Raw genomic sequence first — 26548 nt, 5'->3', positions numbered from 1 at the left:
CATTATCCCATTTAATCACACCTTTTTCTCAGACATGAAAATATCAAGATGATGTGTCATAGTAACCCCTTGAAATAATCAATAGTTGTTTTTTGACATTTTTATGGTCCTTTTGTGAACTCGAAGCACGTGCTAATTGCATTGCACTCTACATTCCCCTTGCAGAAACTAAACTGACACCCGTCTATAAATACTGTTTATGTCTTAACAGATTAAAGAAGAGTCGAACCGTCATCTGATGTCCATCTGATTACTGCATAAGAAAACACCGGTTACATTTACGGTCACTATTGTGACCAGTGGGATAAAATGTGACCCTGCAGCACAAAAGCAGTGTTAAGTCGCTGGGGGATATTTGTAGCAATAGCCAACAATACATTGTATGGGTCACAATTATACATTTCTCTTTTATGCCAAAAATCATTAGGATATTAAGTAAAGATCATGTTCCATGAAGATATTTTGTAAATGTCCTACCGTAAATATATCAAAACTTAATGTTTGATTAGTAATATGCATTGCTAAGAACTTTATTTGAACAACTTTAAAGATGATTTTCTCAATATTTAGATTTTTTTGCACCCTCAGATTCCAGATTTTCAAATAGTTGTATCTCAGCCAAATAGTGTCCTATCCTAACAAACCATACATCAATGGAAAGCGTATTTATTCAGCTTTCAGATGATGTATACATCTCAATTTCAGAAAATTGACCCTTATGACTGGTTTTGTGCTCCAGGGTCACAAATGGGTTAACCACCTTCATCTGCTCATTTCAAACAGTCTTCCTCTGCTACCCAAGCTGCTTTTCTTCTGTTAACGATCTGTCGAGTGATGTATTGGTGACATGCGTGGTCTAAAAAGAAAACAGCTTGCTGTTTGAGTACCTCCGCAGAGTTTATTATTGGAGCGGTCGCAGTTGAAGTTGTCACACTCGCAGAATTTGCCGCTGTAGCGCTCTTCAGGATTGTCCCTCTTCTTGCACTCGCAGGTGCCACACACGCACTCGCCGTTATTGCTGCAGATGTCCGTGCCGTTGTCCTTGCGGCAGTTCTTGTCCAGGTCTTCGGTGGACACCTCGTCTTTTCGGCATTCACACTGCCTGCCCACACGTCCCTTATTGCACCTGAGAGGACACAGCTCACATTTACTCACATATAAACTCTCTCCCTTACATGTTTATGAAGAAAAGGGGTTTTCAAGTTTAACACAGATTTTTTTCTTCTTCTCTGCATTAGAATGTGTCCTAAAATTTTTTTTGTGAAAAAAAAAAAAAAAAAAAAAAAAGACTTTATTCAACAAGTATTCTCGTATCTCCGTAAAATTACAGTTGAACCCCTGATGTCACATGGATTATTTTAACGATCTCTTTGTTACATTTCTTGATCATGTTAATTACATTGCTGTCTATGGGAGGGTCAGAGAGCGCTCGGAGTTCATCACAAATATCTTAATTTGTGTTCCGAAGATGAACGAAGGCCTTACAGGTTTGGAACGACACGAAGGTGAATAATTAATGACAGCATTTTCATTTTTGGGTGAACTATCCCTTTAAGCTGAGTTTTTGCAACTTGCTTCACCTTCCAGGAAAACTCATAAAATGTAATTTAGCAATGAAACAGTCATGTGTTTTTCTGAGCAAACGCAGGACTGTTTTGTGAGGACAGTCTCACCTGCAGGCTCCACACTCAAACGTGCCGTTGCCGTTATGACACATGTCACTGTTCTTGATGCCGTGCTTGTGACATTCACACTCGCAGATGAAGTTGAGCAAGATCTCCACCTCCTCAGTGAAGCCCAGGGGCTTGATCTTAATGCTTTCAGGTTTGACTTGTTTGGAGCAGCCTTGAGCCGTGATGTTAATGTTGAACGATACCTGGGAATGCATTGGAAATAGAAAACAACAGGCTTGCGGTTTCTGCTGGGGATGACGGAGGATGCATTTGTGTTGATGTGGCCTCACCTCGTCTCCGATGGAGATGTTAGAGCACTTTCTTCCGTTCTCTCCCTCATTCACCACTCCGTTCTTACAGCGCGACTGATAGGTGATGGTCACTCCTTCAGGAAGCTTACTGTTCTCAAGGATCACCTCTGAAGAAAGAGACTGAGAGAAAACAGAAATCAGCCCAGTTTCTTTAAAGACGGCAGATATTTCTAAAGAAGCTTCATCGGCTCACATTGTAGGCATCAACAATGAGATTGATAACATTGCTGGAGTTTGCAGAGAGCGTCCCCACTGCAGACTTCGGGATCAGGTTTTTAAGTTCCTGTGGAAAGAGAGAAAAAACATCCATGGATCTTCAGCACAGGGACTCGGGGCGTTTGCTTTACAACAGTCCTGTTAAACAGCAGACAGGAACTTGAAATTATGACCTTGGCGTTCGGATCATTCCAAGCTGGGAAACTATTTTAGGCTTGTGGCTTTCCAAATACAGAGAAGCTGGATTCAAACTGTGCAGATGCCTGTGAGTTTTAGTCTCGCAGTGGTGAAATATTTGATATGGAATTTCATATTACAATTAATTCCAGCTATGGCTCATTCAACGCAAGTCTATAGGATTTTGTTGCCTGTTTTATCACTCAGCAGGTGAATATTATAAGACTGATCACTTAGAAAAGTAATAGCATATCTTTCCTCAAAAAGTCACATACAAAAAAAAAACATTCTGGGTAAAATATATTTTAAATATATGTTGTAAACAGTGAAGCTCACCAATAATAATAATTATTATTAACGCAACATAGCAAAACAAACATTATTATTATGCACAAAAATAGCACAGAATATATTTATGTAAATATATTTTGAAACACATTTTAGAAAATGTTGCTTATTTGTCCATGTTTTGTGTATTTTGAGACATATTTAAAATATATATATATATATATTTGTATATATAATTATATACTTTTTTTATTTTTTGCTGTGTGGGATGATTTGAGTACAACAACAACATGTTATGTGCTTACATTTAATACGTTTATGATTTGTGAGCATTAATGATTGGTTCGAATCCAAACAGAACCACAAAGTTTCCTACGTTTAGACTAGTGTGGAAAAAGACTAAAGCCCAGGTGGAAACTTTTACAAACTGGCCAAATACAAAGAAGAGAAAAATTCTCACGGGGAAAGAAACTACAGGCTCCAATCAGAGAAAAATACAAGTGTTTTTGCTCAAACACACACCGTTCCATACACACCACTACGATTGTAATCATCTGTGGACCTACTTTGTAAACAGGCTGAAACTCCTCTGTAACTGCAAAGATGGTCTGGATGTTGTTTTCGCTCAGTTTCTGAACCAGGTGGGCGATGGATGGGTAATCCTAGTCAGGAAAGGAAATGAAAAGCTCTGCTAAATCTGTCAAACATCCAATAGTCAGCTCTGAAAATCACCTGGAGATGTCTTATACGCACGTAATAATGGCTCATGGTGTACACGTTGTTTTCTAAGTGGCATTTCCCATCATTGGGAAGCACGATTCCACCTAGTTTGCCATCGCCGGCAAAATGGAGCTGCGAAAATACTTTTTGTGAAAAAAAAAAAAAAAAAAAAAAAAGACTTTATTCAACAAGTATTCTCGTATCTCCGTAAAATTACAGTTGAACCCCTGATGTCACATGGATTATTTTAACGATCTCTTTGTTACATTTCTTGATCATGTTAATTACATTGCTGTCTATGGGAGGGTCAGAGAGCGCTCGGAGTTCATCACAAATATCTTAATTTGTGTTCCGAAGATGAACGAAGGCTTTACAGGTTTGGAACGACATGAGGGTGAATAATTAATGACAGCATTTTCATTTTTGGGTGAACTATCCCTTTAAGCTGAGTTTTTGCAACTTGCTTCACCTTCCAGGAAAACTCATAAAATGTAATTTAGCAATGAAACAGTCATGTGTTTTTCTGAGCAAACGCAGGACTGTTTTGTGAGGACAGTCTCACCTGCAGGCTCCACACTCAAACGTGCCGTTGCCGTTATGACACATGTCACTGTTCTTGATGCCGTGCTTGTGACATTCACACTCGCAGATGAAGTTGAGCAAGATCTCCACCTCCTCAGTGAAGCCCAGGGGCTTGATCTTAATGCTTTCAGGTTTGACTTGTTTGGAGCAGCCTTGAGCCGTGATGTTAATGTTGAACGATACCTGGGAATGCATTGGAAATAGAAAACAACAGGCTTGCGGTTTCTGCTGGGGATGACGGAGGATGCATTTGTGTTGATGTGGCCTCACCTCGTCTCCGATGGAGATGTTAGAGCACTTTCTTCCGTTCTCTCCCTCATTCACCACTCCGTTCTTACAGCGCGACTGATAGGTGATGGTCACTCCTTCAGGAAGCTTACTGTTCTCAAGGATCACCTCTGAAGAAAGAGACTGAGAGAAAACAGAAATCAGCCCAGTTTCTTTAAAGACGGCAGATATTTCTAAAGAAGCTTCATCGGCTCACATTGTAGGCATCAACAATGAGATTGATAACATTGCTGGAGTTTGCAGAGAGCGTCCCCACTGCAGACTTCGGGATCAGGTTTTTAAGTTCCTGTGGAAAGAGAGAAAAAACATCCATGGATCTTCAGCACAGGGACTCGGGGCGTTTGCTTTACAACAGTCCTGTTAAACAGCAGACAGGAACTTGAAATTATGACCTTGGCGTTCGGATCATTCCAAGCTGGGAAACTATTTTAGGCTTGTGGCTTTCCAAATACAGAGAAGCTGGATTCAAACTGTGCAGATGCCTGTGAGTTTTAGTCTCGCAGTGGTGAAATATTTGATATGGAATTTCATATTACAATTAATTCCAGCTATGGCACGTTCAACGCAAGTCTATAGGATTTTGTTGCCTGTTTTATCACTCAGCAGGTGAATATTATAAGACTGATCACTTAGAAAAGTAATAGCATATCTTTCCTCAAAAAGTCACACACAAAAAAAAAACATTCTGGGTAAAATATATTTTAAATATATGTTGTAAACAGTGAAGCTCACCAATAATAATAATTATTATTAACGCAACATAGCAAAACAAACATTATTATTATGCACAAAAATAGCACAGAATATATTTATGTAAATATATTTTGAAACACATTTTAGAAAATGTTGCTTATTTGTCCATGTTTTGTAAATTTTGAGACATATTTAAAATATATATATATATATATTTGTATATATAATTATATACTTTTTTTATTTTTTGCTGTGTGGGATGATTTGAGTACAACAACAACATGTTATGTGCTTACATTTAATACGTTTATGATTTGTGAGCATTAATGATTGGTTCGAATCCAAACAGAACCACAAAGTTTCCTACGTTTAGACTAGTGTGGAAAAAGACTAAAGCCCAGGTGGAAACTTTTACAAACTGGCCAAATACAAAGAAGAGAAAAATTCTCACGGGGAAAGAAACTACAGGCTCCAATCAGAGAAAAATACAAGTGTTTTTGCTCAAACACACACCGTTCCATACACACCACTACGATTGTAATCATCTGTGGACCTACTTTGTAAACAGGCTGAAACTCCTCTGTAACTGCAAAGATGGTCTGGATGTTGTTTTCGCTCAGTTTCTGAACCAGGTGGGCGATGGATGGGTAATCCTAGTCAGGAAAGGAAATGAAAAGCTCTGCTAAATCTGTCAAACATCCAATAGTCAGCTCTGAAAATCACCTGGAGATGTCTTATACGCACGTAATAATGGCTCATGGTGTACACGTTGTTTTCTAAGTGGCATTTCCCATCATTGGGAAGCACGATTCCACCTAGTTTGCCATCGCCGGCAAAATGGAAACCTGCGTCTGTGGAGAACACCATCAAACGAGTGACGTTTCTCCAGCCGATGTGCTCCTGAGAGAGAAATGAAAAAAAACAACAGGAAGGAGGAGAAAAATGAGGCCAAGGGATACAAAGAGTAAAGGTGCAAGTACAAAAAGAGACTGAGGACACAAATGATCAAATGTGACCCTGGAGCACAAAACCAGTCATAAGGGTCTATTTTTTTAAATTGTGATGTATACACTATCTGAAAGTTGAATAAATAAGCTTTCCATTGATGTATGGTTTGTTAGGATCGGACAATATTTGGCTGAGATACAACTATTTGAAAATCTGGAATCTGAGGGTGCAAAAAAATCTAAATATTGAGAAAATCATCTTTAAAGTTGTCCAAATGAAGTTCTTAGCAATGCATATTACTAATCAAACATTAAGTTTTGATATATTTACAGTAGGAAATTTACAAAATATCTTCATGGAACATGATCTTTACTTAATATCCAAATGATTTTTGGCATAAAAGAAAAATCTATAATTTTGACCCATACAATGTATTGTTGGCTATTGCTACAAATATCCCCCAGCGACTTAACACTGCTTTTGTGCTGCAGGGACACATATTACTGTAGCATTTCAATTTTTCCACTGAAAATAACCAAATAATGACTCAGTATATTCTCAGTGCATAGTAAATAATCATCCTCAGTGATGTTGTTTTCCACTCACTCCACAGACAGCCACTTGCATGATGGCATCAAACCCCCCCTCGGGTGAGTCCAGGTTGCCAGATATCTGCTGTTTTCCCACCAGACTGTTGAACTGCTCCCCGTTTTTTTCGAAATTGAGATGTATACACTATCTGAAAGTTGAATAAATAAGCTTTCCATTGATGTATGGTTTGTTAGGATCGGACAATATTTGGCTGAGATACAACTATTTGAAAATCTGGAATCTGAGGGTGCAAAAAAATCTAAATATTGAGAAAATCATCTTTAAAGTTGTCCAAATGAAGTTCTTAGCAATGCATATTACTAATCAAACATTAAGTTTTGATATATTTACGGTAGGACATTTACAAAATATCTTCATGGAACATGATCTTTACTTAATATCCTAATGATTTTTGGCATAAAAGAGAAATGTATAATTTTGACCCATACAATGTATTGTTGGCTATTGCTACAAATATCCCCCAGCGACTTAACACTGCTTTTGTGCTGCAGGGACACATATTACTGTAGCATTTCAATTTTTCCACTGAAAATAACCAAATAATGACTCATATTCTTAGTGCATAGTAAATAATCATCCTCAGTGATGTTGTTTTCCACTCACTCCACAGACAGCCACTTGCATGATGGCATCAAACCCCCCCTCGGGTGAGTCCAGGTTGCCAGATATCTGCTGTTTTCCCACCAGACTGTTGAACTGCTCCCCGTTGCTGGTGAGTTTCAGCACGTTCTTGTAGCTGAAGGGGCTGGTGCAGTTTTGGTCCCCTGTGCAGGGGTTCAGGAGCTTGGCTGGAGTCGTGCTGATATACGGCATCACCGTCTTCTCCACAAAAGAGCCAAAACCTATCCGGAAATTAGCAACGCAGCATCTTAGCTTGAAATGCATGCCTGCTCTTGTCTCTGTGGCAGCCTTATGTCTTATTTTAGCATTTTATAATAATGTCATATTCTAGTACTGCTGTCAAACGATTAATCGTGATTAATCGCATCCAAAATAAAAGTTTTAGTTTACGTTATATATGTATATGTACTGTATATATTTATTATCAAAGACGTTAAGATGTCCGCATCAAAAGAAATTTACAAAAGTGATTTTATGTCCATAGAAAGCACATTAAATGTAAGTAAAGTGTCTACTTTTAAGGTTTCAAATCAGTTTTTGGAGAATAAAATGTCAAAATTTGGTTGAAATAATGCTACATCGTCATTCAGTGTAACACAGTATTTATGTAAAAATCCAAACAACATGCTTATTCTGACGTGTACATATTAAAATATATAAAAGAATAAGAGAGCATATAAAATTTTATTGTGCTTTAAAGGAGTACAAAATTCTTACTGACCAAATGGGCAAAACCTAGGATAGTGGCACATTTTAAAAATGTTAAATTACAACCAATTAGTATTTGTGGTGAAAGTAATTAGTCTTTTAATGTGTCATAAATTGATTTTGGCTGTAAATATGCCTGACAAGATTGTTACAGAATGACATTTTAGTGGCTCTCTTCTGTAAATCAGGGGAAAATGTATGATATTTATTTTTTGCTCAGAAAAACAAAAACAAAATTGCAATTAAATTAAACAGAAAACGTTACATTTTTGGGGGGGAAAAACAACAACAATTTAAAGCCGTATTACACTTACTGTTTTTATGCTTAAACCCTTTTTCGTCTTTGACCCATATATATATTGAAAATATTTACACATTTATATATTCATATTCTTATATTTTATATTGTATATAAATATATTTAATATATAACATATTTTTCTTAAAACTTTACATGCATGTGTGTGTGTTTATATATACATAATAAATATACACAGTACACACACATATATTATGTCAACAAAAACTTTTATTTTGGATGCGATTAATCGTGATTAGCACTAATTCTAAGTCAAGGTTTTTGTAGCAGGTTTCATGAAAATTTGTTAAAATGAGTCCACAAAAAGCTGACGTGTTTATTTACTCTGTTCCACAGGCTTTCAGCATTTTCTCAGTAATGAGAGGTGTTTATCAGCAGCTGTCTTACTAACGAAACACACACTTAAAGGCCTCCCTGCAGTTTTCCGCCAAAAGGGGTTTAACATTCGAAAGTGAATAATTTAGCATTGTAACATGTTGTGAAAAATAAAATTATTTTAATGATCTAATATTCATTTTCTAAAATACAGTTGTATTACAATAGCATACTGTATATCTGTCTTAATTTTTTTAAATAATTAGTAAAATTATATAATTTAATTAAATTTTATATTAATTCTAAAATGTTATTATTATTATCACTTAAGTGGTCTCTTTGCTCTTTTAGTATGGATGTTTCTACAACAGCATAAGACATTTGTGACCCTGGAGCACAAAACCAGTCATAAGGGTACATTTTTCAAAATTGAGATTTATACACCAGCTGAAAGCTGAGATGCAACTATTTGAAAATCTGGAATCTGAGGGTGCAAAAAAATCTAAATGTTGAGAAAATCATCTTTAAAGTTGTTCAAATGAAGTTCTTAGCAATGCATATTACTAATCAAACATTAAGTTTTGATATATTTACAGTAGGACATTTACAAAATATCTTCATGGAACATGATCTTTACTTAATATCCTAATGATTTTTGGCATAAAAGAGAAATGTATAATTGTGACCCATACAATGTATTGTTGGCTATAGCTACAAATATCCCCCAGCGACTTAACACTGCTTTTGTGCTGCAGGGACACATTTTCTTATGAGATGTGAGAAATGCTTATCATATTGCAGTTCAAATTGTAATCACAATATATGCCAATTCAATATTCAATTCAATAATTCAATTCAATAATTAAATGTAAATATTTTATATAAAATGTTTGAATTAACATTCAAACATTTTATATAAAATATATCCTTAAAAGCTTTTATAGACTTAGACTTAATATATATATATATATATGTGTGTGTGTGTGTGTGTTATTACATGTTTAAAACATGTATATAATAGAGCCAAGTGTTTTGTTTTGATTTGATAAGACTCTCACCTATTCTGAAATCTGAGGTGATCTTGGACATTTCCTTCATCAGACTAGTCCCTAGGTTCTTGACGTTCTCCAAGTCATCCTTCATGGAGTAGGACAGGTCCATCAGGTAGTACAGGTCTATGGGATAGTCTTCAGCCCTCTTGAACTTCAGTTTGATATTCTGAGGTTCCCCTACAGGAATAACACAAACAAATCCATTAGTATTCCCAAAATTACTCGCACAGATCAATAAAAGCCAACAAGGACTTCAGATTGTGAGTCGGCACCGGATCTGAGGTTGAGGCTGAGTTTCTGAGGCTGGATCTGTGTAATGTCCTCGGGTCGGAGTTTCTCTGCTCCTTTCTTGCGGTTGGTCACGGCTTTGTTCTTGAGGATCCTTTGGCTCCCGTGAGGGTTCTCGATCTTGTCGCAGCCTCTCTTTCTGAGCGACTCCAGCTCATCACAGCGCGCCGACGTCGGCTCGCCCTGCTTCAGAAACTCCTGCTGGACAGTAGATATAACAGCTGTTACTGCTTGTGAATTAAGCATGAAGATGTCGATGAAGCAGTGAATAACACCGAGCCATTGTAAAAACGATAATATAAAAATTCTAACAAAACAATTCTATCAATTAACAATCTGATCTTTAAGTCGTAGTTCTTTAAAACATTTATTTAATTGCTATTTTTGTCATGTTTCCTTTAACATCTGTTTGTGGTGAATTATCTTGGTTTTTTTATTATTACTGTAATAATGTGAAATATTATTGCTATTTCAAACAGCTGTTTTCTATGTGAATCTGTGTTAAACTGTAATGTATTTCTGTGATGCGCAGCTGTATTTTCAGCATCATTCCTCCAGTCTTCAGTGTCACATGATCTTCAGAAATCAGTATAATATGCTGATCTGCTGCTCGAGAAACATTTCTGATTATTATCAATGTTGAACACAGTCGTGCTGCACAATATTTTTGTGGAAACTTGTCCTTGCTGAATAAAATTATTGATGTCTTTTAAAAAAGTGAATGGTTGTGTACATTTCTCGTAGAAAGCAATAAAGAAATGAAGCACATCCTATAAAATTAAAAGCCATGAACTGTCAGAAATGTTTTTTTTTTGGTGCAAAAATTGCAGGAACAATTTTTGCACATTTGTTTGTTTTTTTCTGAGAATGTCTAAAAAGAGAACATTTTAGAAAATAATATCATTTTAAGAGTTAATTAATCTAAAGAAATAACTGTGTTATGACAACTTGATATTAAAAATTCAGTCATGGAATACACTTAAAACTGTATATGTAAATGAATTTAGTTATTTATTAACATAGTTAACAAGACAATATTAATATTATCCTCTCTGTACCCTGGTACCTGCAGTACTTGTTTGCAGGATTATTATAGTTAACTAAAACTGCAATTAAAATGAAAACCATCAAAAACAATTTCCGTTACTTGAAATAAAATTAACGTTAACTTAAAAAAAACAACAGTTTTGTTTCCATGCAGAAGCAGCTGGAATGAGGTTTCCTAGCATTAATGCATGACAGCATTCATCCGTCATTACTGTTTCCTGGCAAATCTGCCATACCTATTAATATCTGATGTCTTAGTTTGAGTCATTTTGTTTGGCACTATGTCCGTTTGGTTCTGCAGCACCGGCAGGTTACTAAAAATTACCCTCCTGTTTAGTGAAATGTTGTATAAAAACAATATCAGACTTATAATCATGTATCAGTGCAGCTCTGATTAGTCAGCATGAATGTGAATGTAATTCTGCATTGATATATTGTGTCAGTAAATGTGTTTGAAGGGTTAAAGAACAGAATAACCGTGGTGTTTGAATGCTACTCACTGTATCAGTGCACCATCCACATTTAGCCCCCACTTGTATGCACTCGCCACAGGATAAAGCGTTGGCTTTGATGCACTCGTTGCCCTCTGCAGAACAGAAGAGACGGAGAGCATTTCACATCTACAGCTTCGGTTCATTTCCATCACTCCGGCTCGCTGTAATTGGAGCCAGAGATGACTACTCTATGTTTTCCATTAAGGATAATGCTCCGACCGCGCTGGGTGGAGCGTGCTCTGAGTAATGACATCAGTATTTAACCGCTCGCTCTGGAGAGAGAACGATTAGTTATCCTCACAGAAACCCAGCGCTTATTAATTCTGAAGCAGTCGGACAGAGTTACAGTACACTGGACAGAAATACACTGAATTAGCATTAGAAACAACAGTGATCTGAGAGTTCATCACATTACCTTGCTGTGCGCTGCTGCAACAAATGATCCCTAATAATGTTATGAAAAGTAGCTTCAGGTCCATCTACAACAAAAAGACAACAATTATAAGCAGTGGATTCACTTTCAAAACAAGCAGTAGGCTAACAGTATAAACTGTAATATATAAATACATGATTTAACATGACTGAATTAACCTGAAATCATTGGACTATGGTATAATGGTAATGCCTTGTTTCCTTTCTTTCTTTCATTTTTTTTGTTTGTTTTTTATTTCTGCATGCTAATACTATGGTATTTTTGAAATATCTTTCACTACTATATGAATAGCATACATGACTATTACAATCAATGATGACTGGGTAACTTAACTTAATGCTTTTGAAGATTGTTGATGTAAATTGCATACATGTCACCTGAGGACTGCTTCCCTATTTTTGTTTGCTGTTATTTTGCAGGTTTTCTTACATCACTCCAGGGTTTCCCAGTGGTACTAGAGCACGAACGCATATGCGCTTTAATTCTATTAACAAACTAAAAGACATAGAATGAAATGTGTATATGCACTACATGTTAGCTTGCTTATTTTGCTCAAGTGCATGATCTATTTAAGTCCACATGTCATACTAACAAGAAACTACACTTCTAGCCACGGTTTGAGAGCCACACAACTTTGCAATGCTTTTTTTATTTTTCAAATGTTCTTGGAACTTTGTATTCAGGAAATACTAAATCATTGAACTATGTTGGTAACAATATAACCTGCGACCATAGTTGTCTAATTATGCTTTTGGAAAACACAAATCACGTATTGTCTGTGTTTTCTACTTTTGGTTCAGTGTTATGCAATCAAGCCCCTCTTGTTCCTCATTTTCTCCCACATTTGTCTTGTGTATTTATACTGCTAGTTTTGTTCAGTTCTTTGTCTGTTCTCATCATAGTACATTTACCAACTCTCCTTGTCTTCGCAACCTCACTAGCTATGTTTCCACCAATCAAATTGTGAATTTAACTTAACAGTATGCACAAAATTGGAATATTGCATAATAATAAAGCACTGTTTCCATCCAGCGAGACAAAGAGAACAAAATAGTCACTTACTGATCAATTGGCGCCAAATATCACTAAGAAAAAGGTCTTTTGCTGCAGTAGGAGAAGTTACTGTGGGTCTTTTTTCATAGAAAATTAATTACTTGCGCCTCAGAGCATGCAGGCGAAATGCAATAAATGTGGTCATGTTTTATCTTGCTTTCAGTCATGTTATGCCGTCCCATTGCGTAAAGTCACATGACTTTTTAAATGTGCATTGAGGAATTTATTCAGTAAATGTGTTTCCATCTAGTTCATGTTCATGTTTTCTCATTGGATAAAAAAATAATCCAACTCAATTGAGCACATGTGTTTTTTTTATGTGCATTTTTAGAATTTATGCACATCTTAAGTGTTTCCATTCAGCCTTTTTTATGCCATATCCCAAAATGCGCATAAAAACAGGTTTTACTGCTCATATTTTCAGAGTGATGACCTTGAGTTCACTGGAGGTCATAAACCTTCATCACCCAATAGAGCTCATCTATTCTCAGCTCCTGCAAGAGGAACCGCTGGGCTAATTTAAATACCGCCTCTCAGATGCCATTCCTGGGTAAGTGTAACCATCATTCACTGCTCAGACCGTTTCCTAGTGGCTCTTTCCCTGCCAGAAATAGTGCGACTCCTTTAGGCAAAGGGTGTTACTCGAGCGGACAAACAATATCTTTAAAGGGGTCATATGATGCGATTTCAATTTGTCCTTTCTCTTTGGAGTGTTACAAGCTCTTGGTGCATAAAGAAGATCTGTAAAGTTGCAAAGACTAAAGTCTCAAATCCAAAGAGATATTCTTTATAAAATTTAAGAGTCAGTCACGCCTACCTACGGCTCGTTCTAACACGCCCCCACATATCTACGTCACTGTGTGGGAAGATTTGCATAACGCCACCCAAATGTTCACGCAAAGAAAGAAGGCGTAACTTTTAGTCTTGCTGTAGTATTGTTGTTGCCGCCGCCATGTCGTGAAAGCACTGTGTGATTCGTTGTGAAAGCGAAACTACTTAGTTTGGCCTTCCAAAAGAGGATGATATCCGCTTCGTAATGCCTGGAGCTGATCTGTGCTGGTTGCTGAGGAAATACTACAACATTGCTGTGGATCGCCGGATCGGCTTTCACCGTGGACGAAGCAGAGTCCAGCCCGGGGTTGTCACATGTGGTTGCCGCAAGCCCTCCGAATGCTCCTTTGTCGAATCCGCCGCCTGTGCTCACTCTAGCCCTCCGGCTGTTCCTCACTTTATCCCCCGGCCTCTGCTCACTCTAGGCCGCCGTGTGTGACGCTGTGTTTCGTTGTGAAAGCGAAACTACTTTGTTTGGTCTTCCAAAAATAGACACGACTAGAAATCAGTGGTTAAGTTGTATTTACAACACTGTTCCAGAACACTTCAACCCAAATATTCAGATGTGTGCAGCACATTTTATGGAGGACTGTTTCCTGATCCTGGGAGAGTAGACTACAATGCCGGCTGTTCTGACTCACAGACTGTAAGTAAATTTTTTATATTTAAAGAGTTTTTATATTTTATATATTTAAAGCGAGTTTTTTGGGCAGTGTAGAGTAGGGCTTGTTGTTTGTCATTTCTCTGATCACAAATGCAGACATGGTTTTATGTTTACATGGGCGATAATCACAACGCACTGGATAGCTGGCCAATCAGAGCACACCTCGCTTTTCAGACCGATGAGCTTTGTAAAAATCAACTCGTTTCAGAAGGCGGGGCATAGAGGAGAAACAATAATGTACAGTATGTGGGAAATAATGTGTTTTTTGAACCTTAAACCGCATAAACACATTTCATTACACCAAATACACAACATAATGCTCTTTTTAGCAACATCATACGACCCCTTTAAAAACTCAACTCAATAGAATACTAGAGAAGTACAAAAAATAAAAAAATAATGAATGAATGAACAAGTATTAGGAAAAATACAGACCAGCTGTAGAATAAAAATGTTATTATTTTCCATTTATTTTATTATATATTTTAAATATTTGTCATTGTGATGTATGTGTTTATAAATAAATAAATAAATAAGTATTAGGAAAAATACAGACCATGTGTAGAATAAATATTTTATTATTTTCTATTTATTTTATTATATATTTTAAATATTTGTTATTGCGACGTATGTGTTTTTAACCACGTGTATTCTGTTCAAGGATATTATGTTATTATTGTATTCTGATTGCACAATGACTCGAAATGGGGTTATTTTAATCTATAATGATTATGAAAAATTCAAGTTAAAAAATGTATCTACAATGTCTCTAGTTCCTGTAAGAGTGATCTCTCAGTAGATTCAGAGCACTTTAGCCTGCTGAAAGCATAAATGGCTGTTGTCTGTCCTGCCAGGTAAAGCATTATTGATTAGTGTGTCTCACGAGACCGTGTGTTGTGTCTGGTTAATAAATGATCCTATGTTTGGCTCCACATGTTAGTGAGGGGCTCAAAAGCACTTTGGATGCAGCGATGTCTTCAGTACAATGAAATCTATTGAAACGTATATTAGAGCGGCTAACTGGAAATGGAATCAAGATTGCGATCCGACAGAAGCTGCGATTGTCATGCATATCTTTCAGTGAAGCACGGTTCTGTGATCAGCAGTAAATCTCCATCCGCAGGCCAGAGGGCGCTCTCACGCTGAAACTCCAAATACGCCTCGCAGAAGAAACCCAGAAAATGCCTATCGCTGCAGCTGAATAAACAGAAGATTCAACTGCTTTCATTGATTCAACGTGACTAATAAACACACAACTATGGCAATATTCGGTTTATCGGAGTTCTTATTATTATAATTTTCATTAAAATAAAGTATATTTATAATGCAATGCCTTTATCACTGCTTAAATACTATGAAATATGTTGCATGCCTTATTCTGTGTAAGAAGCCACATAATCTCACAGAAGGATTTATTTCAAACACTCGACTGACGTTATGAAGTGAGTTTGGAGTAAAAATATGTTATTAAATGTGGTATTTTCACATGCTTTCAGATAGAGCAGCATTTACTACACAGAGCCGTAGTTCACTGACAAGCTACACAAACAGCTGTCATTATCGCGAATGATTTCGTCGATTTCATAATCGCACAATAAAATCGTCTGCGATTTTTTTGCGTAACTTGTCAGTAAATCCTCTATGTGTAGTAAATGCTGCTCCATCTGAAAGCACGGGATGATGATTTCCTGCTGATTATAGAACCGGCTTTACTAACAAATTGCGCATGACAATCGCATTCGATTAATTGTGCAGCCCTAGTTGAGGGCTTGACAAATGTTTTCTTTCCTGTACCGACACATCCTAAAAAAACAGGACATTAAATAATGAATTAAGAACTTCCTGGAGAGGAAGAGGAAAAAAATCGGAACCATGGTTTAATGATTCGATTCGTTCGCTCCGACAAATATGCAGGAGATATGAACGAAAATGGCTTAAGGATAAACTGCAGATTTCCTATGATCTTTTAAGGTACTCTCTCTCTCATTTCCAGAAAGCTGTGAAGTCAGCAAAATCTAAGTATCTGTCTGAAATTATTAATAACAACTCCCATTGCCCAAGAACTATTTTTTCCACAATCGATTATGTCCTCAACCCAGCAGTAGATATTTTTATTGATGCGTCTGAAACACTGTGTGAACACTATTTGTGGAGAAGGTAGATAGGTTGAGAACTCAAGTTTCACAATCTGTCTCTGATATCATCGATAGACCATGGAGCTCTGCAACATGGTCTAATTTTCAACCAGTTACTATTTCTGTCTGTAAAGATGCCATCGAGAATTTGAGACCCACTAGGTGTCCTTATGATGTTATGCCAGCTCGCTTTTTAAAGCAGGTTGTACACATTGTTGGTTCTGATGTGTTAAATTTAGTTAATCTGAATCTGAGTACTGGAATAGTTCCCGATGGTCTGAAATGTGCCTTAATAACGCCAAGTTAAAAAAAAAAGTCAAATTCAGACACATCGATCTTTTCTAACTTCAGACCTGTTTCCAATTTACCTTTTATCTCCAAATTTTTGGAGAAAGTTGTTCTAGTTCAGCTACAAGTCTTTTTGAGATCTAACCAAATCTATGAAACGTTTCAATCTGGTTTCAGGAAATTACATAGTACAGAAACAGCTCTCTTAAAAGTTTATAATGATATTTTAATGTCAACAGATGCTAGAAATGCTGTAGCTTTGATCTTACTAGACCTAAGCTCAGCTTTTGATTTGGTTGATCACAATTTATTACTTTCTCGTTTAAAAAACTGTGTTGGTCTGAGAGGTTTTAAACTGGTTCCAGAGCTTCTTAACGAACCGAAAATTATCTGTACGTACAGGACAATATACTTCTTCCAGTGCTCCTCTGACTTGTGGTGTCCCTCAGGGCTTCCATCTGTATTTATCTACTGGGATCAGTATTATTTTTAATTATTAGTTTATAACTTAGTTTGGCTGTCTTGTTGTTTACTTTGCTATGTAAAGCCCTTTGGTCAATAAGTTGTGTTTAAATGTGCTATATAAATAAAATAAGAAAGAAAGAAAGAAAGAACATACCAACCCTTGTGAAAAAAAGTGTATATTCACTTGTAGTGTACTTCATATCTCAAATATATTTACAAAAAAGTGTACTTACAATTAACATAATATTAAATTAAATGAAACAAAAGGTCACTTACTTCCAGAGATACTTTTATGACTATGCCCTTTAGAATTTTTTAACAAATACTGTATAAATGTTGAATTTAGTACATTTTAAATATTTAGTTTAATCTTATCAATGCTTTAAAGACACTTAATTTGATGTGCTGACATGTTACACATTTAAAGTACTTGTTATAATTCTAACTGTATGTAATGTGGTGTTTTGTTTCATGTTCATGTTTTCCATGTCTTTTATTTTGTATTGTTTCATGGTCCATGTTAGTGTCATGCTTCCCTTGCCTCATGTCTCTCTGCCTTGTGTATGTGTCATGTTCTGATTGGTAGTCTTAGTCATGTGTCTTGTTCCCCATTGTTTTGTTCATGTCATGTGACCCTCCTTGTCTGCTATAAGTAGCCTTCATGTTCCCATTGTGCTTTTGTCGTGTATTGAATGTATTTAACCCGCTGTTGGTGAGTCTAGTCTGTTGTGTCAAGTCTGCTCATGCTATGTCTGTTCAAGTCAAGTCTGTGTCTTGGATTATTGTTTGGATCACTCTGTAAATAAACTGCACTTGGTTTCTCACTACGCTCGCCTTCAGTGGATTGACTCTTTACACTGTAGTGTGTTATTTCAGATTACATTTTAAAGTTAATACATTTCAAGTGTACTAAATTACTTCATAATTACAAATATATTCTAAATTGACATACATGACAGTTTTTAATAGAAATTACATTAAAGTATATTTTAGTTTACACTGAAACAAATTGTTAGTAAATCACATTACTTTTAACACAAAATTTTGATGTAGAAAAACCATATTCCAAAATTCTGTTTTGTTTACTACTCTGATTTTTTTTTAAAGCAGTGAATAAATATATACTAAACAATAAATATAAGTCCTACTGGGTCAAAAAGCACTCTGAAGTTCATGCATTTGCATTTAATATAATCGTTCCTTTTTATTTAAAATGCAATGTTCCATGCAATTGCATGTCTGAAACTTTACATTCAGTTTGCACTTAAATATTTAGGGTACGTTTACATGACAACGATGGGCTAAAAACTGAAATGTTTTTCCTTTGCATTTTGAAAGGTTTTGCATGCAGATGGGATCCCCGTTCAGACGGCTCTGTGAAAACGACTAAAAACGCTGTATTACGCATGCCAGGCCAGTAGTTTGGTAATATCACTTTGTAAAGAAACACTACGCAAGCACATAATATGCACACGCATGATGTCACCGTTTTCACAAATTCACGTTGTTATAGTTTACAAAGAAATTATAACCATATCTTTTATAAAAACTTGCACATTTAAACCCATTTTCAAAATGCGTTGCAGGCCCCCAAAACACTGTTGTCATGTAAATGAACGGTCAAAATGCATAAAATTTAGTTCAAAATTGTGTGTAAATACCCCTTATATGACAAAAATTCTAGTTTTTTTTTTAACTCAAAACATGCCGTAAAAGGCATTTCATACTTTAAAAAAATAAAAAAATAAAATAAAATACATAAATTTAAATAAACAGCAGGTTCCCATTGTGACAACTAGCCCTAGGGTGCCCTTTAATACAAATATAAAGTGTGCATAAGCCTTACTCTGTTCTTCTTTTTTTTTTGTGACTAATTCAGTGGCAAAGAGTCAGTTAAGTCAACACTTATTTTTCCTTCATTCAGCCCAGGTTAGTTTAATAATATTTATACACTATTGTAGTTTTTACTTACATTATGACGTAGGTTTTATTTGTATATTTTTAGTTTTTATTTAAATTTGTTGTGATTTTGTTATGTGCTTTTGTCATTTTTATTAGTTTTAATTCTTCTTAAATATTACTATTTTGGTTTAATTTATTTTTATTTAAGATTTGATTGTTAATTTAACTTACTTTTTTAAGTTAATTTACTTTAAAAAAATAGTTTAAGTTTTTAATTTAATATTTATACTTTATTTCAGCTTTATTTCCATTAACACAAATGTTTTAACAGTTTTAGTGTTAGGTAACAATGATAACCCTGATGCAGTCAAGAAAAACACATTTTGGGTCCTAATTAAGAGAGTGAACATAAACCAACTTGTAAAACACCATTTAAGTGTCAAACTAAAATAAATCAATAACATGGTCATTACTCTGTTTCTGTTCAATGAGGTTTCACAGCTGGACTCAGGAATGCTGGGGGGAGGCTAAACAGAGACCATCATGGGAATGATATTGCTATCTACACAATGCTCTGGTAAAAACTGTGTGGTCCAAGACACAGATAGTGTCACAACAAGACTCAGCTGTTGCTGAAAGTCTGTTCTTTTTGACCAGAAGTCAACTTTCTTCTGATCCGACTGTAATTTTCTTTGGCTTATGAAGATAACACAAAGATAAATGCAAATGCAAATAATAATATTAAAAAAACCACTCGAGCGACAAAAAAGGAGCAAAGAGAAAAACAGGAAAGGGCAGCTGTTCTCTTCAGGACACTGAAATCCCACCTCCAGTCCAGAACAAAACTTCAAACCCCTCAACTGCTGCATGGAAAGCAGAAACCCCTCTTTCTTCTCTGCTCTCTTCCCTGTCTTTTCCATTCTGGACTGGGAAAGAGGGATCAGAACTAATGCCCACGAATCACCCCATTCAACCTCTGTTCAGAAACGAGGGCCAAACACAACCATGAGATAATGTCCCTTTAAAACAGGGGAGCGTGTAATGAGCTCCAGGTTTAACAGTCCGCCTGCAGCGCTGAAGAAAGTCTCTTGACTGCTTCTGTTGCTCATTTAAAGATTCATTTTTGGTCTTCTCAAGCACTTGGAAATCTCAAAATGCTTTGCAATTTTGGCGTCACAAATAGCAGCCACGACGCTGAGCTCCACAATTCTTCTGATATTTTTGTTTGTTTGTTCTGTATTTTGTCATTTTTCTTCTGTAAGTTTTACCAGAGACGAACGCCTTAACATTAAGCAACACATCCCAGACAATATTTTTCCGGTTTTTGATTATTCGGACGTTTTGTTGGACATTCTAGTCGGAGGTACAGTGGTGTTGTACAAACGCGTACCAATGCACGTGCTGTCCTAACTTAGAGGCACTCTTCATAAACTGTAAACCTTTCTACTCGCCGCGGGAGTTTTCCTCTTTCATTCTTGTGAATGTGTACGTTCCTCCGGACGCGTGCATGAGCGCCACGGTGCAACAGCTGGCCTAAAAAAATATCTGAAATGGAGCAAAGGCACCCAGACTCCATTTGAATCATTTTTGGAGATTTTATCAAATCAAATCTCTCCTGTGAACTGCCAAAATACAAGCAGCACATTACATGTCCCAGCAGAGAAAGAAATATACTGGATCACTGTTACACCACAATAAAGAATGCATATCACTCTGTTCCACGAGCAGCTTTGGGGCTCTCTGATCACTGTTTGGTTCATCTTATTAGGGTTAGTAAGGACCTACAGGCAGAAACTGAAATCAGCTAAACCTGTTTTAAGGACTGTTAAAAGATGGACTAATGAAGCAGAGTGGGATCTACAAGCCTGTTTCGACCTCACTGATTGGAGTGTTTTTGAAGCTGCTTCCACCGATCTGGACGAGCTCACAGAGACTGTAACTTCATATATCAGTTTCTGTGAGGATATGTGCATCCCCACCAGGACATTCTTATCATTCAATGCTGATAAACCGTGGTTTACTGGGAAACTCAAACAGCTTTGTCATGCCAAAGAGGATGCTTACAGAAGTGGGGATAAAATATTGTATAACCAGGCCAGGAACAGACTAACAAAGGATACCAGAGTGGCTAAAGAATACTCTGAAAAGCTGAGAAAACAGTTTTCAGCCAACGATCCGGTGTCAGTATGGACAAACATGGAAACACCAAAGACGCTTTAATATGTTGTGCGTTTTAATAGACAGGTGACGACCACACAGAGTAGCATTATAACAGAACGTTCAAATGTATCTAGTACAGCGCTGCTTTACCCCACATACGCACGACCGGAAGGAGCGGAAGCGCTAAAGTGTGGCATAATAAAAGCTCCGCTGCTTTCGAGCCGTGTGTCACTCTCGTCTCTCATTAGCAATTGCTTCAGTGGCCTCGCTTCGCTTCGACGGCTTTCCGCCTCACTCTGCTTCATACTACGATGTTAATAAATCTTTAATACATTAGTTCATCCATGAACATGATTTCTGCCCAAGTCCCGTCGGATTGCATCGGCTGTGGGGATGAAGATGACATCTCCCATGATTCCACACTCAGTCACGGCGTCATCAAACTACGCCTTTGTTTGTTTTGAATACGTGCCCTCTAGCGGTGAAAACTTACATATTGTACCTTTAAGGTCTGTGTAGAGGATGTGAACCAGGTCTTCAGGAAGCAGAAATCTAGGAAAGCCTCAGGTCCAGATGGTGTTTCACCTGCCTGTTTAAAAGCCTGCACTGACCAACTGGCCCCCATCTTTACACATTTCTTCAACAGATCACTGGAGCTGTGTGAAGTTCCCTGCTGCTTCAAACGCTCCACCATCATTCTGGTCCCCAAAAAGCCCAAAATCACTGCAAAATATTGCATGTTGAAGCTCGTTTAAAGATTGCTGCACAACATTTAGACAAGCCTGTGAAATACTGGGAGAATACAGTCTGGTCAGATGAGACAAAAATTGTACTCTTTGGACGCCATAATACACACCATGTTTGGAGGTCAAATGGCACTGCACATCACCCCAAAACATCATGGTGTAGCACTGGCAAAATTAATATAATTGAAGGAAATATGAATGGAAAAATGTACCGAGACATTCTTGATAAATATCTGCACCTGCCTGTTTAAAAGCCTGCACTGACCAACTGGCCCCCATCTTTACACATTTCTTCAACAGATCACTGGAGCTGTGTGAAGTTCCCTGCTGCTTCAAACGCTCCACCATCATTCTGGTCCCCAAAAAGCCCAAAATCACTGCAAAATATTGCTGAAGAAAAAGCATGTTGAAGCTCGTTTAAAGATTGCTGCACAACATTTAGACAAGCCTGTGAAATACTAGGAGAATACAGTCTGGTCAGATGAGACAAAAATTGTACTCTTTGGACGCCATAATACACACCATGTTTGGAGGTCAAATGGCACTGCACATCACCCCAAAACATCATGGTGTAGCACTGGCAAAATTAATATAATTGAAGGAAATATGAATGGAAAAATGTACCGAGACATTCTTGATAAATATCTGCTGCCATCTACCAGGATGATGAAGCTGAAACAAGGGTGGAGATTCCAGCAAGAACATAATCCCAAACACAGCCAAGAAAACTCTCGATTGGTTTCAGAGAAAGAAAATAAAGCTGCTAGAATGACCAGCCAATCACCTGACTTGAACCCAATAGAAAATCTATGGAAAGAACTCAAGATTAGAGTTCATAGAAGAGGCCCATGGAACCTTCAAGATTTGAAGACTGTTTGTGTGGAAGAATGGGCCAAAATCACACCTGAGCAATGCATGCGACTAGTTTCTCCAGACAGCTGTCATTACCAACAAAGGCTTTTGAACAAAGTAATAAATAAATTTCAGTAAGCGTGTTTAAGCGTACTTTTTTCCCTGGGTCATTCCATTTTATTACACAGAACTTAATTTCTGAACTTATTTGTATTGCTGTCTTTGTATGTATGGATTACTTGGGTTGTTACCGACATCTGGTGAAAATGTCATGTCAACAGCACCTTTAGAAATATATTTACTGAGAAAAATGGTGATGTGTTCAATACTTATTTTACCCGCTGTATTATTCAGTACTTAAATCTACATCATTTGTGACAAGGACACCATAAAATAAAGTGTAACTCTTTATTTTAAGGTATTATTGTTACAAGGTAATTATACAAATAAGTACTGAGCATTATTATTTAACAACATGTATTTACAGCATTAGGGTTAGGGTTAATTGCTTGTAATTATGAATAATTTACTATTATTATTACTATAGTAAGGACATGTAACAGGGTCACTTTGAAATTAAGTATTACCGAAACTTGTGTATGTATTTTATTTGTTTTCTATGGAAAAATAATGTATAATCATGTATTTAAATACATTTTTAATTACACATCTGTATTGATGTAATATTGAATAACTCACTACAGTTAAAAAATATAATTAAGTACATTACATGAGCCTAGTATGTTAGTCAATATATTAAAATTAAAGCACAACAAAAGTTTAAAACAAATTTAACAAATTTGAAATGTGCTTGAAAATTAAACATTTAATTAGACATTATTACAAAGTGCACTTCAGTGTGTTAAAAACACATTCATGAAACAGTCTCTCTTTAAGTACACTTGAGTGGCATTTTGTTTCATTAATATTATATTATCTGCAAGGGTAGTTTTTTTATATATATATTTACTTGAACTATTAAAGCAAATATAGATATTTGAGGAGCCCTACTTTTGCTGAAACATGACTATTTCAGTTTTCTTGTGAATACAATAAATTACATGCATGCTGTAAACCAACATTAATAACCAAAAACGAATATGTTAGGTCAAAGAGGTTTGGCTGACAAAAACTTTGAGAATCCCTGCTGTAAACAATGCATTTGCAAAACTGACCTTATGCTTGACTTTCAAACAACAAAATCGATTGTGAATATGGTTAAATATCAAAGAGTAATGCTCTTTCTAAGATGGACCTTTAGGGGAATATTGACCATGCTAATGCTCGAGTTCAAGCCCATCCTTCACAGTCATACTGGATCAATACCACTTTCTGCTGTACTGAACATTGCTTAGCCAACCACAATTCAACAACGGCACAAATAGAACAAGATGTATGTAATCACCAAGCAGCAGAGAGACACCAGCATAAGAAACAAAGAGAGATCATTCATTGTGCAGGCTACTACAAAAAGCAACTCGGTTTTTACATTTCCAAATATAATGCAATCATCCTTTACTCATACAAATGTAAACACCATGATGATAGGGTGTTTTGGTCATTGCTAAAAGTGTTCAGGGTGTTTTTTGCTTTTTTTGGTGTTACTGGCACAAGTCAGTATGATAAGGATTGGGTTCGTCCTTTAATGTAAATCAATGGGATTTTTCTCATTCTGTTGTTTTGACTTAGCACCTCTAAGAATAGCTAATCAGTAGCACTACAGTAACTGCCTGCAATGTTGTTCTACTGTAGTTCAAGCAACTGGCTTGATGCTAAAAGTCATCTTACAAATATTAATATGCTCCTGTGGTGACATTTCTGCAAAATTCATTACATTGCATCTTAAACGTTTTCTAACATGTCCAGTGGGTGGCAATAAAAGTGCTACAGTTTTATCCAAAAAAGATGAATGTGAATCTGGCAATGTTTTATTACACTGATTGTTGTACATTTTGTGGCAGTTTGGAAAATAAATGTCTGTTAAGTGGTGCTATAATTTTTATTGTGCCTGAAAACAATGTACTTTCTACACTAAAGCTGACCGTAAATGTAACCAATAGTGTTAACTTAAACAAATGTGAAATAAACATGCATTTGCTGAAGCAACCATGTCGCTTTAGCTTGTTTCTACAAGTCTTTAAGCTGTTTTTTGTTACTTGTTGTGATTCAAGGACTTTGCAAGTGCAATGCTGTATCAGGTGGGCTATTGAGCAAGTTTACTACATCAGAAAAGCTGGTTATGAGATGCAAACGTCAAAATGTATTAGTTTACAAATCATGCACTATGGTAAAAGTGTTTTAAGGTCATAAAATAGTATTGTGCAAGGAACCACGTGAAAATAAGTCTTTATTAATCAATAATCTGCCATTGTAATCATAATTTGTGTGAAAAGAAACGTGTTTATTTGATCCTTTTTGGAGTTTTGCAAAAATGTAGGTATAGGCACGTTTATTTCCAATGAGCCTGGGTTGAATATTTGGCTAAACTCATCTAGCTTGGTTCCACCCTAAGCCCAACCCCTTCATTTCATCTTCTCCACCCTCAGTAGTCAACCACAAACTCTACCATCCTCCTAAAAAACATACCAGGAATCCCTAAGATGTTTTCCCAATGACCAGAACAAAGGCTTCTCCACTAGTATCAGTCAAATGCACCCCGAATTAATCAAACTGAAGGCTGGGTGAGAGTTAGACTTCTATAAAAGCTTGCACACATGATATATTACGCCTCTGAGACCTGAAGCTGGCATTACAGGGTTCAGGGGGGCCGTTGTAATGTTACTGCTTCTGCCTGACTAGTCCCTTTTAACCGTTGTGTTGGCTTTACAGGAATTGCCCCTATCACAAATGAAACCAGCATGCAGTTTGGCAAACAGCCAGAAACCCCTTGCGGTGAAGCCCTGCTCATGAAAACCAAACCACCAGGACCTTTGTCATACCTACCAATATACTGTATATAGATAGGCCTATATGAGGATATATAAGAGGAAGTGGTTGGCACTGAACATATATGAACGAGTTTAATTGAGAAATGTACATTAAAATAACAAATGAACAATTTTATGCACTGTATTTCTTTCATAGTGAATCCCCTTCAGGCTTGAACTGATCTGATTCATTTTCCACCTGGTTGATACATCGTTGAGGTCAATAGCATGATTTAAGTGGTTGGAAAATGACGAAGTCACGTGCTCATCTATCATTTTTATTATCGAATATGAATGAATCATTCACTGTAATGGAGGGGCTGACTCAGAGGACAATAACACTGCTGAACAAAACCTTTCAGTCGTACAATGCCAAGCCAACAGGTTACAGTGGTACAGTTAAACTTAGTTTGCATTAGGTATCATGCTAATTAACTGTGAACATTGAACAACAATCTGTCTAACATTTATTAATGTAGGTTAATGTTTAATGCTAAATACTAATGTTCATTTCAAATTTATGTTCACTCTAAAAAATGCTGGGTTAAATATAACCCAACCGCTAATAGCTGGGTTTGTCCCTTTTTAACCCAGCGCTTTTCAACCCATTTTTTAGAGTGTTCATTTGTAATTCATAGTTTATTGCATGAACTAAAGTTAACCTACAGACCCTTATTGTAAAGTGTTACCATTGCAAGTGTACACTCTAAAAAATGCTGGGTTAAATACAACCCAGTGCT

At 36.5% G+C, this 26548-nt stretch overlaps 1 protein-coding gene across 5 annotated transcripts in view; it reads right to left on the bottom strand.

The window, feature by feature from the left end:
- LOC107566918 (integrin beta-1-like) overlaps positions 1–26548 on the bottom strand; it is a 39166-nt gene that overhangs the window by 7258 nt on the left and 5360 nt on the right. For 2 of the 5 annotated variants that reach the window (XM_016252490.1, XM_016252494.1), the window contains exons 2-14: positions 11768–11831; positions 11359–11444; positions 9796–10012; positions 9530–9700; positions 7193–7350; positions 6503–6583; positions 5736–5848; positions 3419–3461; positions 3232–3327; positions 2178–2267; positions 1964–2104; positions 1674–1876; positions 888–1126 (exon numbers count right to left, since the gene is read on the bottom strand). In XM_016252490.1, coding sequence (XP_016107976.1) covers positions 888–1126; positions 1674–1876; positions 1964–2104; positions 2178–2267; positions 3232–3327; positions 3419–3461; positions 5736–5848; positions 6503–6583; positions 7193–7350; positions 9530–9700; positions 9796–10012; positions 11359–11444; positions 11768–11831 — 1702 coding nt within the window. Of the gene's footprint in view, positions 1–887; positions 1127–1673; positions 1877–1963; positions 2105–2177; positions 2268–3231; positions 3328–3418; positions 3462–5735; positions 5849–6502; positions 6584–7111; positions 7351–9529; positions 9701–9795; positions 10013–11358; positions 11445–11767; positions 11832–12122; positions 12758–26548 lie in introns of those variants that run through there. The other 3 variants (XM_016252492.1, XM_016252493.1, XM_016252491.1) reach the window with 3 other exon arrangements.

This window comes from Sinocyclocheilus grahami, unplaced genomic scaffold, assembly GCF_001515645.1.
Source record: "Sinocyclocheilus grahami isolate Dianchi unplaced genomic scaffold, SAMN03320097.WGS_v1.1 scaffold1112.1, whole genome shotgun sequence".
NCBI classification, from domain to species: Eukaryota; Metazoa; Chordata; class Actinopteri; order Cypriniformes; family Cyprinidae; genus Sinocyclocheilus; species Sinocyclocheilus grahami.
The sequence above is the reverse complement of the archived record's forward strand: the minus strand, read 5'-3'. Positions and strand labels throughout refer to the sequence as shown.